The sequence below is a fragment of the Astyanax mexicanus genome, chromosome 21, assembly GCF_023375975.1.
Source record: "Astyanax mexicanus isolate ESR-SI-001 chromosome 21, AstMex3_surface, whole genome shotgun sequence".
Classification (NCBI taxonomy): Eukaryota; Metazoa; Chordata; class Actinopteri; order Characiformes; family Acestrorhamphidae; genus Astyanax; species Astyanax mexicanus.
Window position 1 is genome coordinate 35,641,556 of NC_064428.1, and position 19,094 is coordinate 35,660,649.

Consider the following 19,094-nt stretch of genomic DNA (forward strand, 5'->3'; position numbering starts at 1 on the left):
ACAGAGTAAATACACTTTTGCATATAGGGGTATATACAGAAGGAAATACAGTGGTACATACAGGTATATACTAACATAAATACTGGGCTAATACAGGGATAACACAGAGGTATATACAGGGGTATATAAACTCTTACAGTGGTAAAATACATGGGCATATATAAGAGCAAACACAGGGGTATTTACAGTAGTAAATACAGTGGTATATGCAGGTATATACAGACGTAAATATTGGGGTATATACACTCTTCCATACAGGGTTATATACAGGAACAAATACAGGGGTATATACAGGGATAATACTGGTGATTTATATGTTCTCCAATATAGGAGTATATACTTGGGTAAATACAGGAGTATATACAGTGGAAATTATTGGTGTTAATACACTCTTTTAGTTAGTAAATACAGGGTTTAGACAGGGATAAATACACTCATGCAGGGGGTAAATACAGAGGGATAGTTGTCTGTTTTACCCACTCTCTCAGGGGTATATACATAAGTATTATTGCTAGTTTCCAGTTTGCTGTCCCAGGTATATATACAGTAGTATTTACAGGGGTATTTGTGTTGCCCACTGTACCGGGATGAATACAAGGGTAATTTGGCCTGTGTTGCCCCACTTTCTTCTTTCCCGCAGTTCTATAACCCCGGGGGTATTTAGTTATATATGTATATATTGGTCCTGTTCTCCTCCTCTTTTCCTCTGTTTGCCCCCGCTGCAGTGCTCTGTTGCCCCCGGGGGTAGTTATTTCTCTGTGTAAAGTGTGTGTGTGTGTGTGTGTGCAGATGTTCTGGAGGAAGTAGCTTAGCTTAGCGCTCCGGTTTTGTTGCCTCCGTTGCAAAGCCCAACACAGCAACGCCATAGCAACCGCCTGGCGCGCGCGGCAACATAGCAACGGGCCCGCGCGGAGCGTTCTGAACCGCGGTGATTGGTGGAGGGGAGCGCGCCTTCGGGGTTACGTAACGACAATGTTATGCTAACGCCGGGCAACGGTTGCCATGCGCTGCGGTTTGTTTACAGTGTGTTTAAATACCCTGCCCTGAACTCGGACAGGGAGGAGGAGGAAGCAGCACTGAGTGAGAGAGAGAGAGAGAGAGAGAGAGAGAGTGTGTGTGTGTGTGTGTGTGTGTGTGTGTGTGTTTAGCCATGTGCTGAGGGGACACATGAGTGAAGATGTCTGTACGTGTGTACTGAGAGGACCGTGTGTGTGTGTGAGAGAGAGAGAGAGAGAGATGATGTGTGTGTGTATAAGGTGTGTGTCAGCATGTATTGAGGGGACACAGTGTGAGTGTGTATGTGTGTGTGTCAGCATGTATTAAGGGGACACAGTGTGTGTGTATGTGTATGTGTACAATTGTGTATTGAGAGGAAAGTGTGTGTGTGTCTGTGTGTGTGTGTATGTTTGGTCATGTATTGAGGGGAAACAGTGTGAGTGTGTGTAAGTGTTCATTAAGAGGGCACAGTGTATATGTATATATATATACGTATATATATATATATATATATATATACGTATATATATATATATATATATATATATATATATATATATACGTATATATATATATATATGTGTGTGTGTGTGTGTGTGTGTGTGTGTGTTTGTACGGGTGTATTAAGAAGAAGAAGTGTGTGTGTGCGTGTGTGTGTTTGGCCATGTATTGAGGAGACCGTGTTTATGTGTGTGTGTATTTGGCCATGTATTGCGAGGACAGAGAGTGTGTGTGTGAGAGAGAGAGAATGTTGTGGGGACATTTGTCTGCAGTTATAACTAAATATAGGCTAAATAAAGCTCTGGAGAGCAGCTGTAATGGGTTTGGACCTTCAGTACCGGCCCACTCATCCAGAACTGGGGCAGAGGCGGTTTCCTCAACCCAAATATCCCATTACACCCCACTGATTCACTCCAGCTGAAAAACAAACAAAAAACAAAAGATATTTCTATACCTATACGGTGCTAATAATAACTTTTATGTCATCAGCACATTTACCCACAGATGTTGCTACAGCTGGGCCTGTAGATCCTGTAGCTCAACACTTGTACGTCGCTGAAGCTGCAGCATCCTAGCTGCTCCAATAATAAATGCTGGATTGGTGATAAATCTGGCATCCAGGAAGGACACTGTGGTGCTGCTATCTGGTGAAGACATTCCTGGGAAGCTCTTGCTGTGTGTGGATGAGCATTATCCTGCTGAAAAATGCAAAAATGCTAGTTGAAAACCTTGCAATGAATGAGAACATATGTGACCATCTCACAAGTCTAGCAACTAGGTGAAATGTAGAATTACATAATAAACAGTGTGTATTTGTTCATGCTGGAGAGACAGAGGTGTGGCAGAGACAGGGATCAGCAGCTGGCTGAGTGAATGAAGTGTGTGTGTCTATGTGTGTGTGTGAGAGACATGGCTGTTTAAGACCTGCTTTGCTTTCCCAGTCGGACTGGTCTGATTCCAGTCTGAAAGCACTGAACCTTCACTCCACTCAGCCCAGCTCTTAAAGAGACATTATCCTTGTTCTTACTGTAGTGGATTCATAATACTGAGCTCTGTGTGGGACATTTATGCACCAAAAATAGTAATTAAAGTCACTTTACATCACTTTGTAAAGTTTGATTAAAGTCTATGGGAGCTTTTCACTCCTGCCTTGTTTGTGTAAACCAATGACTGTAGAAAATATATATCTATGTTTAAAGAAAGATACGAAGATCAGTGTCTCAGACTGCCTTCATTGAGTTTACAATGCAGCCTAAAGACCAGAAGCACTGTTGATTGTTTCCAGTAAGTGCAATGTCCCAACAGTTAAAGTAAAGCCAGTGGAATTTATTACCAACTATTTACATCTCCATCATCTATCTAATAATCTAGTAATTTTATTGTCATATTGGACTTACTAAAAAACTAAAAATAATATAATAAAAATGTCTGTTAATACAACTTAGTCTGGATTAATCTAAAACACCTTTTTAGAGGGTTTGGACTTTCGGGCCAATTACTGGGAGAAGATGCAGGCTATTATCACCTGTTAAACAACATAAGAAGAAAAAGTACTGGTTAAATACCGTATTATAAGGCTTAAAATACTTAAAATCCTTTCATTTTCCCAAAAATCGACAGTGCAGCTTATAATCCGGCGGGTCTTATGTATAAATAAAGTACAGTGTAATAAAGGAGTTTCAGTTTAGTTCTTTAGCTCTGAGGCTGGAGCAGTATTAGCATTAGCAGCTAAACACTAGCTTTTTCCCCATTCAGAGATTAGTATTATCGACCTGTAGCCTTCTGCAAACCCTGGCTAGCATTGCTGGAGCAGTATTAGCATTAGCCACTAACCACGCCAAGTCCAAGTATATTGGACTGTAGCCTCTGCATGTTTACCTTGATAAAACAAGCTACATGAGACAAAAGGCTAACTAATATCGCCCTGGCTTACTGGAACACTCAGGGTTCCTCAGTATAGTAATGTCGAACGTCATTAGCCGCTAACCATGGCTAATGCAAATGGTTAGCCACTAATGCTAATGCTGCTGGACCTATTCTTAGTGGAAATCTGGAAATCTAAGCTTACTGTAACTAAATGAAAGGGCTTTAATCACCGAAGTAAACAGTTTTCAGGAGAGAACTCCAGTGCTTGTTCGAAGGTTTTTTTTTAATTATTTTTTTTTATTCTTTATTATAGAGTATATAATAAATAATAAAAAGTATATAATATCTCAGCATATATTCATCATCCACATTTTGTCTTTTAGAACATTTTCATACATTTTAGAAAACAATTATATTGTCAATTATAGAAGAAGGATTACAGTTTTGTTTACTTCATTTAACTTAGCCTTACAGCTGAATTAGAAGCTCTAAAACATGGCAACACCCCTGTTCCTTACCAGTGTGGTATAATTCGGTGCGCATTTTAGTGCGAAAAATACTGTAATTAAACAATGAGCAGTGGTAGCTTTTTTTTGATAGTGTTTATTAATATCAGTATATTTTAATGCACTGATGGTCAGGATAAACGGGAGCTCCAGTTTTCCAGAGAACACTGTTCCACTGCTCCACAGCTCATTTTTGTGGGTATAAACCCCCCTCTAGGCCACATGGCTTTGGACACAGTGAGCTCAAGCTCATGTTCTTCTGCTCCAGAGAGACACACTTATGTCTGCATAAGGTTTGCACGTCCCTATAGATGCAGCAGTGACAGTCAGTGGAAGAGCAGGAGATTTATGTTAACCACTCCTGGTGTGCTGGAATACGTCCAAGCCAGCAACTCTAACTCATTGGTTCCTCATTGGCATGAAGTAAAACCCACTGAACCCTCTGAACCACTTCCGCCACCTTTCCCACTGAAGCTCATCTGCCTCGGGCCATGAGGGCTGCTATCATCAATCAGGTTCCTGCAGAGCTGACAGCTGATCTCAGGCCTGTCCTTAGCAAGTCATAGAGACAAAGCTTCCTGAGCTTTTGTTCGGTAACCACAAAGACTTGAACAAATGAGTCACTGCACATGTTCAGGGCCTTTGTTTCAGACGCTAGACACCAGGCAAAGGTCACGCCAGGTAAAGGAGACTCTGAAGTGCTAGAACTCCAAAGTGCAGCCGTCTGGTGCGGTCTGGTGACCGGTGGCATCTACAGACTGCCTCCTAAACCAGCCAGGCTGCAGACGAGAGCAGCCACAGTGGAAAAAGAAGGCAGATTTTAAGGTGGAAAATTACGGAAAGGTCAACCCTTTTATAACTCCTTAATACAGCGGAGGATACAGGGCTTTAATAGAGTATTTACTAAACGGAAAGTGGGGAAAAACACTGGGCAGCTACTTGGCAAGGTCAAGGAGAGAGCTAATGAAAGAGAAAGAGAGATAGAGAGAGAGAGAGAGAGAGAGAGAGAGAGACATATACAGAAAAGATTCAACTTATTATCATTGCACCACAAATTTCACATCCATCAAACAAAAATGATCATTTTATTTACCATGGTTCCGTTTGTTACAGTATTAACACATTGTTTTGGATGGTTTATGACTTTTGGACCAATCACAGACCCTACAGGAGGAAGAAAAGGGTGAACTGGTGAAGAAGTTCTAAAATGATAAAAGACTCCAAAGGAGTATTTACATATAAGGCAAATTATGCTACACTAGTAAGGAACATGGGTGTCGCCATGTCTCAAGTCTCACAGCTACAGTCTACAGTCCAATATACTCGCCCCTGAACGCCGGAAGAAATAGCGCTTAGTGCAGTTAGCGGCCAATGCTAATGCTGCTCTAGCAGTGCTAGTTGGGGATAGGTCAATAATACTCGCCTCTGAACGGCGAAAGAGATAGCGCTGTGCATGGTTAGTGGCTAATGCTAATACTGCTCCAGTCTTGGTGCTGGAGAACTAACCTAAAACTCTTGTTTAATCCTTAATACCTGACTGGTAAAATTAATACATAAGAAGCACTAGATTATAAGGCGCACAGACGATTTTTGTGAAAATGAAAGGATTTTAAGTGAACTTCATAGTGTGAAATATACGGTAAATATACAGTAAATGGAAAGTTGGGAAAAAACAATGGGCAGCTACTTGAAAAAGTCAAGGAAAGAGCTGATGAAGGAGAGAGAGAGAGAGATCTATAGAGAACAGTCTAGTATGTTTTGTGATGATGTTACAGAAATTGCACATCCAACATACAAAAATTACAATATTTATTTTGCAATTGTTAGTTTGTTTAAAGTATTAAAACAACATTTTAATAGAGTATTTACTACACAGAAAGTGGGGACAACGCTGGGCAGCTATTTGACAAGGTCAGAGAGAGAGAGAGAGAGAGAGAGAGAGAGAGAGAGAGAGAAAACAGCCTAGAGACTCACATATACTTTCTGTTAATGTTACAGCTCCCCCAGTTGGCCAGCGTATGAATATTGTATCACATATTCCACATCCTCACAAACATAAATGACAACACATTTTTTTTAAATATATAATTCTCATTCTAAGTCTCATCCAGGCCCCATGTGCAGTGTACAGCTCATATGAATGAAAGCTGTTTTATGGGTAAGTTCAGCTTAGGTATTCTATCAAACACACAGCAGTGACAGTGTGCAGTGATGGGAACAGCGTTTATCTAGCTGGTAGAGAAGATCTAAAAACTGCTGTTTGTGTTACTGGATCAGAACAGTAAAATAAAAGTAATCCAAAGTATAGTATAGTATAGAAAGTCAGACCACAGATTAGCCCACCATCATCTTTTTTTTATATGTTTTATTTATTTATATGTTTTATTGGTTTGTTTTAGTTAAACGTTTGAATTATATATATTTATTTATATGTTTTGTATGTTTTGATTTAGATTATTGCATATGTTTTCATAACGTTGCTGTGATCTGATCACAGTGAGATGTTACACATGTAACAATAATATAGGAACATTTCGTATTTTTACTGATATGTTTTTTATTAATATATGTTTTATTTATGTCTTAACTATATACTGTATTTATAATATTTTATTGATATATTTTTATTTTTGTCTTATTTATATATGTATTTAATATATATGTACTTATATGTTTTTATTGGTATGTTTTATCTATGTCTTATTAATATATATTTACGTGTATGTTTTTTTTTTCATATTTATTTTTATGTTTTTGAATTTCCAACAATTCCAACAGCATATTGAGGAAAATGCATTTTTGTCCATTTACATATATATTTTTTTTGAAATATAGTTTATAAATACATTTACACATATATATATATACCACATGCTGTGCTAATTCTGAACTATAATTTATATATATATTTTTTTATTATTATAATAAACACTTGTTGGCGTTTATCCTGAAAACGGGTGGGAATGATTAAACGGAAAACTCGGGGCGTTCCCTGCTTTATCCTCCGTGTGATCTCTGTAAGCGTCCTCTGAGGTTCCGCCTCACACCGCGGTGCTGTCAGAGCCTCCAGCGGCTCGACCCTGTTCCTCTCCCGTCTTCTCCTGCGACCATTGCCCGCTGCCTGTCCACCATGGCGGAGCTCAGAGCGCGGGAGGAGGCGGTGAGTGTACGGGGGGTAGTGTAGAGCTGGAGCGGGGCTGATTCAGGCGAAGAGGAGGCGGGTTTAAACGGCCTGGAGACTGTAGTATCAGGAGCTTTAGTACTGTAACTAACTTCAGTTCTGTATTAAAGTAGATTAACTGTGTTTTTAGTCTGAACAGAGCAGAATATAATGTGATTATTAGACCCAGCAGGAGGATTAAAGTTAGGAATGGGTGAGATATCTACAGTATGGGTGGATTTTAGGGTGGTTCTATTGGGAGGAATTTGGGTGGGGGGTATTTTATGAGTATTTTTCGCTGTTTGTATTTTTAGTTTGTGTGTACATACATACATGCATTTCAAAAAAATGGAATATCATTGTAAAGTTACTTTAATTCAGTAATTAGGTTCAAAATGTGAAAAAATATATATTTTATTGTTCATAATTATGGCTTACAGTCAATGGAAACCCAAAAAACATTGCTCCAGAAAATTTTAATATTATATAAGACGTACTTTTGGCAGTGTGAGCAGTAAGCCAAGTCCTGCTGGAAAATGAAATCCTCATCACAAAAAAATGTCTGCATAGGGAAGCATGAAGTGCTGTAAGGACAACACCAGCCGCTGACATGTCTCTCCAACCCATCACTGATCATCAGTACATTTTACATTTCATTTGTAAATCAAGGGATCAGAGTCTGGAGGAAGAGTGGAGAGACACACAGTCCAAACTGCTTGAGGTCTAGTGTGAAGTTTCCACCAATCAGTGATGGGTTGGAGAGTTATATGTCATCTGCTGACAACTTTTATGGAGATGCTGGATTTCATTTTCCAGCAGGACTTGGCACACTGCCCAGAATGCCAAAAGTACCAATTGGTCTTATATAATATTCTAATTTTCTGAGACACTGATATAAGCCATAATCATCAACAATAAAAGAAGTAAACACGTTTGAGATGCATGAGTATATGTTTTAAATATATGTGTTTTTATTTACTTGCTCACAGAGGTCAGGAACTCCAGATAAAAAGCTGAACACATCTGGACCCATCCCCATGTTTGTTTCACCAAGCAAAGATGAGCACCAGCAGCTGGTAAAGTACCTTTCTGATATAATTCACTTTCTTTGTGTGTTTAGTGTCAAAAACACATGAAATATGACACAGTATCACTTTGGATCCTATCTTACTTTTTTACTGTCTATTTTCACACCCGTTTAAATAGCAAAGATGCTTCTGAATATATCTATCTGGTGGTCTTGAAATGAGGTGTGTTCAGGTGAATTGATTGTGTATTATTATCTTGGCAGTGGAAAACACAGGTGTGCCACTCACTGAATACAACCTAGACAGATGTAAACCATCAGAAGTTTATTGCTATCTTATATAGTATATTGTATTAACGTATAGTATATATATATTGTGTGTGTGTGTTCTGTTTCACAGGCAGTGCCGTTCTGTGGCAGTATAAAGGGTGGGATGCGGCCAGGGAAAAAGATCACCATCACGGGCATTGTAGAACCAGAACCGGACAGGTGAGATGCACCTGGAGGAATAATGTTATCTTGTCATTATCACACAGTGATATTAATCTCAGTGTGTGACGGGGCGGTGGACACTGCTGTGGCTGGAATGTCTGTGAAGTCTCAGTCCTATATATAGAGCTAGTAATACAATAAAGTGAAATATATAGAGGCAATATAGAGGAAAGAGTATATAGTGCTAATAATTTAAGCAGAAATATATACACATCCAAATTTGTAAGGATACGTATAATATAGGGGTAGAAATATATAAATATACATAATATATGCAAAATGTACATTTAAGATAATAATTATAGATAGAGATAGAAATATATTACAAGAAAATATATATTGAAAATATACAGGTAGAAATTTTGCTCCAGGACTGGCATAAAGTTATCTAAAAGCAGTGTGTAAGACTGATGGAGGAGAACATGATGCCAAGATGCATGAAAACTTCAGGGTTTTCCCACCAAATATTGATTTCTGATGATCTATTAAAACTTTATGAATATGAACTTGTTTTCTTTGCATAATTTGAGGTCTGAAAGCTCTGCCTCTTTTTTGTTATTTCAGTCATTTCTCATTTTCTGTAAATAAATGCTCTAAATGACTTAAATATTTTATTTGAATTTGGGAGAAATGCTGTTTGTAGTTTATAGAATAAAACAACAATGTTCATTTTACTCAAACATAAACCTATAAATAGCAAAATCAGAGAAACTGATTCAGAAACTGAAATGGTCGCTTAATATAAAGTTAATAAATCTCTATAATTGGCCAGGTCATGGTTTGTGACTGTAATAAAGATTGATTGTGACTGGCTGGTCTTGTTGCTCTCTGTCCTCTGATTGGTCAGTTTCGACATCAGTCTGACGTGTGGCTGTGATGACGTGGCTCTGGAGCTCAGCGCGAAGTTCGAGGATAAGCAGCTGATGAGGAACGCTCACGTCGGGGGGTCCTGGGGGGAGGAGGAGACCGCCATCCCCTTCTTTCCATTCATCCCAGACCAGCCATTCAGGGTAAATACTGTATATGTTCTCCATAATCATCATCATCATCATCATCATCATCTTCTTCTTCTTATAATCAGGGTTCATATGGTCATGAAAAACCTGGAAAAGTCATGCAATTAGAAAATAGCAATTTCCAGGCCTGGATAAGTTTTGGAAAAATACAAATACCAAGAAAGTTTTGGAAAAGTTATGGAAATTTCATCTACAAATCTTTGTGTTTCAGTTTATTGATGGAGAAAATCTATCTTGAGCTACAAATACATCAGCTCAGAGCTAATTTAGTAATTTAACCTCTACACAGTGTGGATCTCAGAATCTGACACACATTTTATTATTAAAGATTGTGTGTCAGATTCATTTTAGACCTAATAAAATCAATTTGAATAATATTTTAGTTGATTTTTGGTTTTAATGTCCATGTCTGCACTTAAAAATGTAAAAATCATATGGTCAGAAAAAAATTGCCTTGAAGGCATGGAAAAGTCATTGAAAAATCATGTAAATGTATTGGTTAAAAAGTGTATGAACCCTGTATAGTGTTAACTTCCTATCTTCTTATTTATGCACTGCGCAGTGTACCACTCATCTAGACTACAGCGGTGCTTCTTTAACAGCATGCAACAGTATCCACTATAGATACATTATTCATTATCCACTATGACTAGTTCAGTATCTACTATGAATAAGTCAGCCTTTACTATGAATCACTCTAGGTCATCTTTAAGTGGAGCAACAATTCTATTTCTCACATCCTCAGAGAGTTCTTTCCTAGAGGTGCCATCCTGAATACCTGAATATTCAGTGGCCAGTGTGAGAGAGTTTATCCAAGTTTTAATACTATAGTGTTGTTCTTTGAAACAATAGAAAGAAATATTTGTAGAAATGTCAGGGGGGGTACTCACTTTTGTTGGGTACGGTATTTAGTGTGTTATTTATACGTAATGTAAAATAATTTACAGTACCAGTCAAAAGTTTGGGTACACCTACAATCATTCAAAGTCATTCAAACTTTGAAGAAAAACATATGGAATTATTTAGTAAACAAAAAACATAAAAAAACAAGAATATGTTTTATATTTTAGATTCTTCAAATAAGCTCCTCTTGCTTTATGAGGTAGAGTCACCTGGAATTCAGTCTTTTAGTTAACAGCTGTGCTGAACTCATCAAGTGTTAATTACTTGAATGTCTTGCCTCTTAATGTTAGTTTGAGAGCATCAGTTAAAGTAAAGTAGTGAAGAGGTAGAGTTACAGGTATACAGTGAATAGTGAATATTTGAGTAATGTTCTAATCCAGATTATGAGAAGCAACAACTAAGTAAAGAACAAATTTACTTTAACAAATGAAGGTCTGTTAAGCCAAAAAGAAAAGAAATCAAGAAATTTGACTGAAAAAGACTAGAAAAAGACTGTCTAAACTTTATAATGGTGAAACTGGCACTCATCAGGAACAACCAATCAGGAAGCAGCACGAGATTAAAGCATCTAAATGCTTCTTCACAGAGTATTTTAGTTTGTTTAACACTTTTAAGTTACTACATGATTCCTTATGTGTTCCTTCATAATCTGAATCACTTCTCTGTTCATTTACTATGTAGGGAAATACTGGTATTGTATATAATGTTCAATATACTACATATAGCTCTGATTTAGCTATTTATAGGTTTATGTTTGAGAAAATTAACATTGTTGTTTTATTCTATAAACTACAGACAACATTTCTCCTAAATTCCAAAGAAAAATATTTTCACTTACAGCATTTATTTATAGAAAATGAGAAATGGCTGAAATAACAAAAAAAAGATGCCGAGCTTTCAGACCTCAAATAATGCAAAGAAAACAAGTTCATATTCATAAAGTTTTAAGAGTTCAGAAATCAATATTTGGTGGAATAACCCTGGTTTTAAATCACTGTTTTTTATGCATCTTGGCATCATGTTCTCCTCCACCAGTCTTACACACTGCTTTTGGATAACTTTATGCTAATCACTCCTGGTGCAAAAATTCAAGCAGTTCAGTTTGGTGGTTTGATGGCTTGTGATCATCCATCTTCCTCTTGATTATATTCCAGAGGTTTTCAATTTGGTAAAATCAGAGAAACTCATAAATTTGAGTGGTCTCTTGTTTTTTCCAGAGCTGTATTATATAATATACTCTATACATGTGTTTCTAGATTGAGATCCACTGTGAGCACCAGAGTTTTCGTGTAATTGTGGACGGTCAGCCGATCTTCGACTTCTATCACCGTGTGAAATCACTGCTGACCATCGACACCATCCAGATCAACGGCAGCCTGACCATCACCAAGCTCAACTGATCATCACCCAGTTCAGCTGATCATCACCCAGTTCAGCTGATCATCACCAAGCTCAACTGATCATCACCCAGTTCAGCTGATCATCACCCAGTTCAGCTGATCATCACCCAGTTCAGCTGATCATCACCAAGCTCAACTGACCATCACCCAGTTCAACTGACCATCACCCAGTTCAGCTGATCATCACCCAGTTCAGCTGATCATCACCCAGTTCAGCTGATCATCACCAAGCTCAACTGACCATCACCCAGTTCAACTGACCATCACCCAGTTCAACTGACCATCACCCAGTTCAGCTGACCATCACCCAGCTCAACTGACCATCACCCAGTTCAACTGACCATCACCCAGTTCAGCTGACCATCACCCAGTTCAGCTGACCATCACCCAGTTCAACTGACCATCACCCAGTTCAGCTGACCATCACCCAGCTCAACTGACCATCACCCAGCTCAACTGACCATCACCCAGTTCAGCTGACCATCACCCAGTTCAGCTGACCATCACCCAGTTCAGCTGACCATCACCCAGTTCAGCTGAGGAGAAACAGCTGATCAGCATTTCACACACCAGCCTGAACAACAACACAGCAGTACAACACACACACACACACACACATACACACACACACACACAGAGCCACTGTCTATAGCTGTGCAGCGTCAGCCTCCAGCATGCTCCTACTAACAGAACCAGAACAGCTTTAGAACAGGCAGAGCTCCAGTTCTAAACGTGTGGAGCACCAAACACCATCAGCGGAATGTATTTAATTACATTGTATTAAAATACTTTACTTACAAATATAATTAGCTGACTTTCCCAAATAACCCCAAATAATTTCCCCTGGATGACGTAACTAAGAGCACATAGTAAAATGAATCAGTTTTTCGTCGCTGTCCAATGAAAAACAGGTATCTCAATTTTTGTCGATTTTTAGTTTAATACATAATTTGGACAAACAAACTTTCTTTTACACCCCTTGTAAAAAAAAAAGGGAAGAAAACTTAATAGTATTAAAAGTATGTTCAAATTAGGTAAATAATACTAAAAGTGCATTTTCAATTTATTATACTTAATGAAAAAAAACATTAAATATACATTCTATGTTTTAAATTAAACATTGTGTTGAAAGAAAATATATATATATTGTGGCATTAAATACGGCTTAAAGTGCACTTTAGTGTATTTTTTTCCAGTAGCATTAATGTGTATGTGCATTAATACATAAACTATTACATTTACAGTATACTTCAAGTGTATTAATAATTTAAATAGTTAAAAAAAACACAACATTACTTAAATCTACTTAGGTTCAGAGAAGAAAAAAAACACTCAAAAGCTCAACATACCGTATTTTTCGGACTATAAGGCGCACCGTATTATAAGACGCACTATCAAAGAACGCCTATTTTCTGCTATTTTTCCATACATAGGGCGCATCGCATTATAAGGCGCGTTAAGTGACACTAGAAAGGGTGCCTATATCAAAGTGAACAGGGGTGGCGCCATGTTTCCCTTCCCCCACCGGGGGTGGTCGCTTGCCGGTGGAGCGTCTCAGTATACAAATCTAGCTCTTTCAAAGTCAAACGAGTGCTGGATATTAATCTACACAGATTCCTCTCCTGAAAACTGTTTATTTGGGTGAGTAACGTGCTTCAGTTTATTTACAGTAAGCTTAGATTTCCAGATGTCCACTAAGGCTTGCTGCACCAGCGTTAGCATAGCTATCCGCTAGCACGCTAGCTAGTCACCTAAACTAGTAAAGTTAACCCAAACTTAAACGACAGCGTTACACTGAGTAATCCTGCGTGTTCTGGTAAGACAGTGAGATATTAGCTAGCGATTCGTCCCCCGTAGCTTGTTTTAACACGGTAAACAAGCAGATTACAGGCTGATAAAACTCACCTCTGAGAGAGTTAGCGCTTAGCATCTAGCTAATGCTAGCCAGGCAAAGCAGCACAGACTTACAGGCCGATAACTCACCTCTGAACGGTGAACGCTTAGCGATTAGCATCTAACTCTAATAATACTGCTCCAGCAGTATTAAAAGTGCTAAATTTAGAAAATACTGATCTCTGAACAGTGAAAAAGCTAGCTAGCTAAGCGGTTAGCATCTAGCTAATGCTATTGCTGCTCAGCCTCAGAGCTGCACGGCTCTGGACTCTGTATAGCACTGAAACTCTCTATAACGCTGCACGGAGTGTGTGTTTACTGCTCCTTACAACCTGACGAGTAAAATTTAGATAATACTGATCTCAGTGAATAAGCTAGCTAGCTTAGCGGTTAGCATCTAGCTAATGCTATTGCTGCTCCAGCCTCGGAGCTGCACGGCTCTGGACTCTGTATAGCACTGAAACTCTCTATAACGCTGCACGGAGTGTGTGTTTACTGCTCCTTACAACCTGACGAGTAAAATCCATACAAAAGGCGCACTGTATTATAAGACGCACTGTCAATTTTTGTGAAAATTAAAAGTTTTTAAGTGCGCCTTATAGTCCGAAAAATACGGTAATACATTTAATGTTACATTTAAATATAGCTTTATTATAATTGAAATATACTTAAGTTGCCATAAGTTGTTCCAAAATAGTACATTTAACATGTATTTAAGTACGTTTTTTTAATAATAATAAAAAAAAAGGATGTACTATTTCATGTTAAGTATACTTTTGAAAAATATACTTAAATACACTTTTCTTCTACAAGGGACTGTTTTAAAATTTCTTGATAAATTGACCAATAGAACAGCCTTAAATATATATTTTTTTACATTGACTTACATTAAAAAAGTCAAGAAAGGTTTTTCCTTCTCCTGTAAAGCTGCTGTTTTGGAGAAGCTGCATGTTTTTCATTGGAGAGCGACGATTTGTGATTTGCTATTTCCATTCCATTAGAGTTAAGGGTAAAAGCATTTTCTATGATTTTATATTGTATTTCTTATAACTGGCCCACCCGCATTCCACACGCGGATCATTAACCAGCACAGATCATCACTGATGTGCATACGGATTATTGTAATACAGAGAATGAGATAATAGAGATAAATAATAGAGAAGACATGCGTTCAGATCGAGCCTTCAGACATTCCACTCATGCCTGTTTATATTTCTGATAGCACTTTCAGCTAAAGTGTTAAAGGAGTGCTCTAGTGCTCCATGTGTTTTTTATTTAACAGAGTAAATTCCCTGTACTTGGGAAAAGAACAGGAAAAAAATGACTAAATGACTAAAACAGCATTAATAACAGAAGCTTCATGGTCACATGCTAATGTTTAGTTATTTCTAATTAAATTTTCTGACCGTTTTAGGTTAAATGTTTCATTTTTTTTAATGTAGTGCAGTGTACAAGAAATAGCAGTTTAAATTTTTTTTTATTCGATATGAAGAAATATGAAGGTTTTCATCCAATTTTTCAATTATCGAGTTTTTCATTTCAGCCTTTTGCAAACAGAATTTTAAGAAAAATGAAAAGTTAAATGTTCTCTCGATTTTCAGATTTGTCCATTTTTGTATCTTGTAACACAACATACAAAAAATATAAAAATTGGAAAATCAGAAAATAAAATACATTTTTTCATTTTTCCTGAAATTACGATTTTGAGGATTGGAAAAATTGATAAAAACTTATTTTTGTGCACTGCACTAAACAAATATTGAGTTTTTACATCCAATTTTCTATTTTTGCATTTAACCTCAAATGGTTAGAAAATTAAATTAATAAACGTTACACTGACCCTTCATCTCCATTGTCTTCTGTTATTAGTGAGTTTGAGCCTTTTGTCTTTCTCATTTTCTAGATGCACAAAGTTTTAACCATTCCAGAAATCCCCTTACTGATGGGACGCCTCTATTTCCCTCTATTTCCCTCTATTTCCCTGTATTTCCTCAAGCCTAAATTAATAATAGTGCAGTTTACATCTAATACACTATTCCTACTGTATAGAGTTCAGTGCTCAGGAATACTCCACAAACAAGTGTATTTATTTCTCTTAATATATACTGTTAAAGTCTTACTACAGGGCAAGCCTTTTCAGCCTAACTCAATTTTTTTTTATTAGTAAAAACTTTAAAATAATTACAGATTTCTGTAATGCAGCTTTTACTAGTAGAATTCTTGTTTCATATAAACTATAACTGTTTTTACTGTTAATAATATCTGATAAGCTCTGAGTGGTCCAGCGCTGGCCAAGGTGCTGCCACTATGATCCGAGGATCGCCGGTTTAAATCCCTGATCACGCTGCTTCTGCATCAGCAGCCAGAGTCCGAGAGAGTTCAGTTAGTTGGTTACAACTCAACCACCTAGCGTCAACTTAGGCTCAAACGGCTTGCCCTACTTTTACTGTACATAAAAAAGAAAGCTATGTGTGGGAATAAATGAGACTAATATATGGTGATATTATTTTGTGGCATTCCAGATACTGTATACTAAATGCCATATGTTATACAGTATGTGAGGAAAATGGTGATTATTGCAGTGTACTGATTGTTTTTTTTTTCACAGTGCTACAGTGATACTGAATGTTCAGAGATTTTAAAGAGCATTTTTGATTTGTACTGTACTTAGCTATAAAAATATAAATAGGCCTTTAAATTATGAAATGAATGTGAACAGCATTTTGTACTGTAAGGATACATAAATAAACACGTAATACTGAAGTATAATAAAGATAATGTTGTTTTAATTAACTACAGCAATACATTAGACCGGCAGATGATGGAAAAATGCAGTGGAATTGTTTTGAAATGTTTGCATTTTGAGTTTTGTTTACTGGCCTCTCAGTATTGAATGTTTCATTGTCTTACAATCAGTAAATAATTAAAGATGTCTAATCAGTATTCAGTGGTCTTTATATTGGGTAGTTTGTTGAATTAATCAAATTACAGTCATTGAGAAACAAACTATGTAAGTGTAAGTGTTTAATATTTAGTGGAATAACCCTGGTTTTAATAACAGTTTTCATGCATCTTGGCATCATGTTCTCCTCCACCAGTCTTACACACTGCTTTTGGATACCTTTATGCAAATCACTCCTGGTGCAAAAATTCAAGCAGTTCAGTTTGGTGGTTTGATGGCTTGTGATCATCCATCTTCCTCTTGATTATATTCCAGAGGTTTTCAATTTAGTAAAATCAAAGAAACTCCATTTTTAATTGCTCTCTTATTGTTTCCAGAGCTGGATATTGAATAAAAATTAACAAACAAAAAACAATACAATCTACAACTAAAAGGCCTTTTTTTAATTATGCTAAATCGTGTACTAATGGCTGAGGATTGGGGTTTGATCCCTTTAAGGATATTTAATTCCCGTGGCACATTCCAGAATAGATTATAGAGGTAGACTGTTAACTCCTTATTAAGCATAGCACATTTTCCTCTCTTTCTTTTTATTACATAAAAAGTTTATTTTCTCAGCTGAGCTAAATATACATTATTTGGTCAAAATTATTGGGACACACAGCTAGACATGCAGCAAAATGGCAAATATACAATGCTTTCATGCAGCCCTGCTATCTATTCTTCTAGAGTTCCGGCGAACTCCCTTATCATTCTGCTGCTAACTTCCTCCTAGTGTCTTTTTATACACAGTAGCTAAATATAAGTCAGTGTTGCTGCTCAGTCTCTGTGAAATATACTGTATACAAGTATATACACCAGTTGGGAGCCATGCCTTTAAATATCACTTAATAATTTCTGGAAATTAGTTATAGATATATTATTATAAATATCTTTAAAATAATATTGTGTTTTATTTTTACTCATAAGAAATGTGTTTGTTTTTAAACTCTTTTATACACTGGCAGGATCCATTAGCTTCCATGGGACATGCCAAAAATCATGGGACACAATAGTAGCTGCCAGTGTAGTACCACTCAATTCATTGTTAAGTTGGATGGCAACAAAAATATATATATTATATATATTGGTGTGATCTAAAATTTCACTCAATTCATTCTGGAGGTCCCAGATAGGCTATATCACTCACTGTGAATAGAGAGTATCAGTAGTCCAGACTTTTGCCCATTCTGAACACAATTATTTTTCAATAGTTGAATTAAACATATTGCACAAAAATATATAACATCAAAAGTGGTGTGAAGAAAAGTGAAGGCACATTTAATATTTTTTTTTTCAATATGTTGAATTCAGTAAATAAGTAAAACAACTATTTTGTTCATTAGTTTGTTTGGCATTTTATATTTATATACTCAAAAAAATGCCCAAACTTTTGCATAACACTGTATGTATGTAGGGCTAAACAGATTTCTAGTTTTAATTTTTGTATCTCTTTGTATTTATCAATGATTAATCCAACACAACACGTGACCTGTCTGTGTGTTCTACTTTACACAAGCACAGCGCCTGCTGTCGCGCATGCGCAGAACTACCAGCGACAACTCAACTGTAAAAACGCGTAATAATAAAATACAGATATAAATAAAAATATTTAAAACTAAACTAAAATAAAACTGAAAAATAATAATTTCGAAAACTAATCATTTAAATATATTTGCTTTGTTTAGTTTTATTTTAATATTTGAAAAAATACGTATTTAACTTTTTGTTTTATCAATTGTTTTAAAGAAAATATTTCTTTAAAATGTTAAATGTGTGGTTTTGATGGTTTTAATGATTTTAGTTTAAGCTTTTTCTAAATAATATACAAAAAACATGTTAAAAAAATAAAAAAACATGCTAATAGCCCGGTAATATTAAATATAACACATGAACTCTAAAGCAAAAAAAAAAAAAAAGATAAATCCGATATAACATTCAAATTTACTGCTTTTTTGCTTGTTTGAATGTGTTAATATACCAGATGTTTCAAATAAAAAATAAATCAAGCATCGTCTCAAAACGTCTCTAATATGAAATATTGTCCAATAGAGTTTGAGTGTGTCCAATACAGAATAGAGTGTGTTTTTTCACTGTAATATATTTTTCTTTTGGCTTTAGTGTTTTGTGTATATTATGTTATGCTTTTAATTAAATAGGAAATATGTTGGGTCAAAAACGTCTGCAATATAAAACGTTTGGTGTGTTTTTTTTCACTGTTATATAATTTTATTTTGGCTTCAGTATTTTTGTGTTTATTGTGTGTGTGTATAATAATAACAAGCAGGTACTTAACCTACTGGAACACTGTAATATTTAATCGGCGGTTAATACAGTGTTATTATTATAGGGATATATCAGAATTAGATGAAATAAGGCATGCAAATATTATT

The 19,094-nt window shown here is 36.4% G+C and overlaps 1 protein-coding gene and 1 long non-coding RNA gene across 3 annotated transcripts in view; one reads left to right on the top strand and one right to left on the bottom strand.

Annotated features, from left to right (window-relative positions):
* Window positions 1-19,094, bottom strand: part of LOC125785655 (uncharacterized) — an 85,432-nt gene that overhangs the window by 50,408 nt on the left and 15,930 nt on the right. The window lies entirely within an intron of this gene.
* lgalsla (lectin, galactoside-binding-like a) lies at window positions 6,889-16,697 on the top strand. Of its 2 annotated transcripts, none has more exons than XM_049469627.1 (5): window positions 6,889-7,029; window positions 8,019-8,105; window positions 8,457-8,545; window positions 9,396-9,558; window positions 11,724-16,697. In XM_049469627.1, exons 1-5 carry the CDS (start codon window positions 7,000-7,002, stop codon window positions 11,865-11,867), a joined length of 513 nt encoding a protein of 170 aa, XP_049325584.1. In that variant the 5' UTR covers window positions 6,889-6,999; the 3' UTR covers window positions 11,868-16,697. The 2 variants fall into 2 exon arrangements, with proteins under 2 accessions (XP_049325584.1, XP_049325585.1); XM_049469628.1 differs by lacking the exon at window positions 6,889-7,029 and adding an exon at window positions 7,141-7,243.

Coding starts and splice junctions, on each gene's coding strand:
- lgalsla (XM_049469627.1), top strand. CDS start 7,000: ATGGCGGAGCTCAGAGCGCGGGAGGAGGCG. Junction 8,546..9,395: donor GTAGAACCAGAACCGGACAG/GTGAGATGCACC, acceptor CTGATTGGTCAG/TTTCGACATCAGTCTGACGT. Junction 9,559..11,723: donor TCCCAGACCAGCCATTCAGG/GTAAATACTGTA, acceptor ATGTGTTTCTAG/ATTGAGATCCACTGTGAGCA.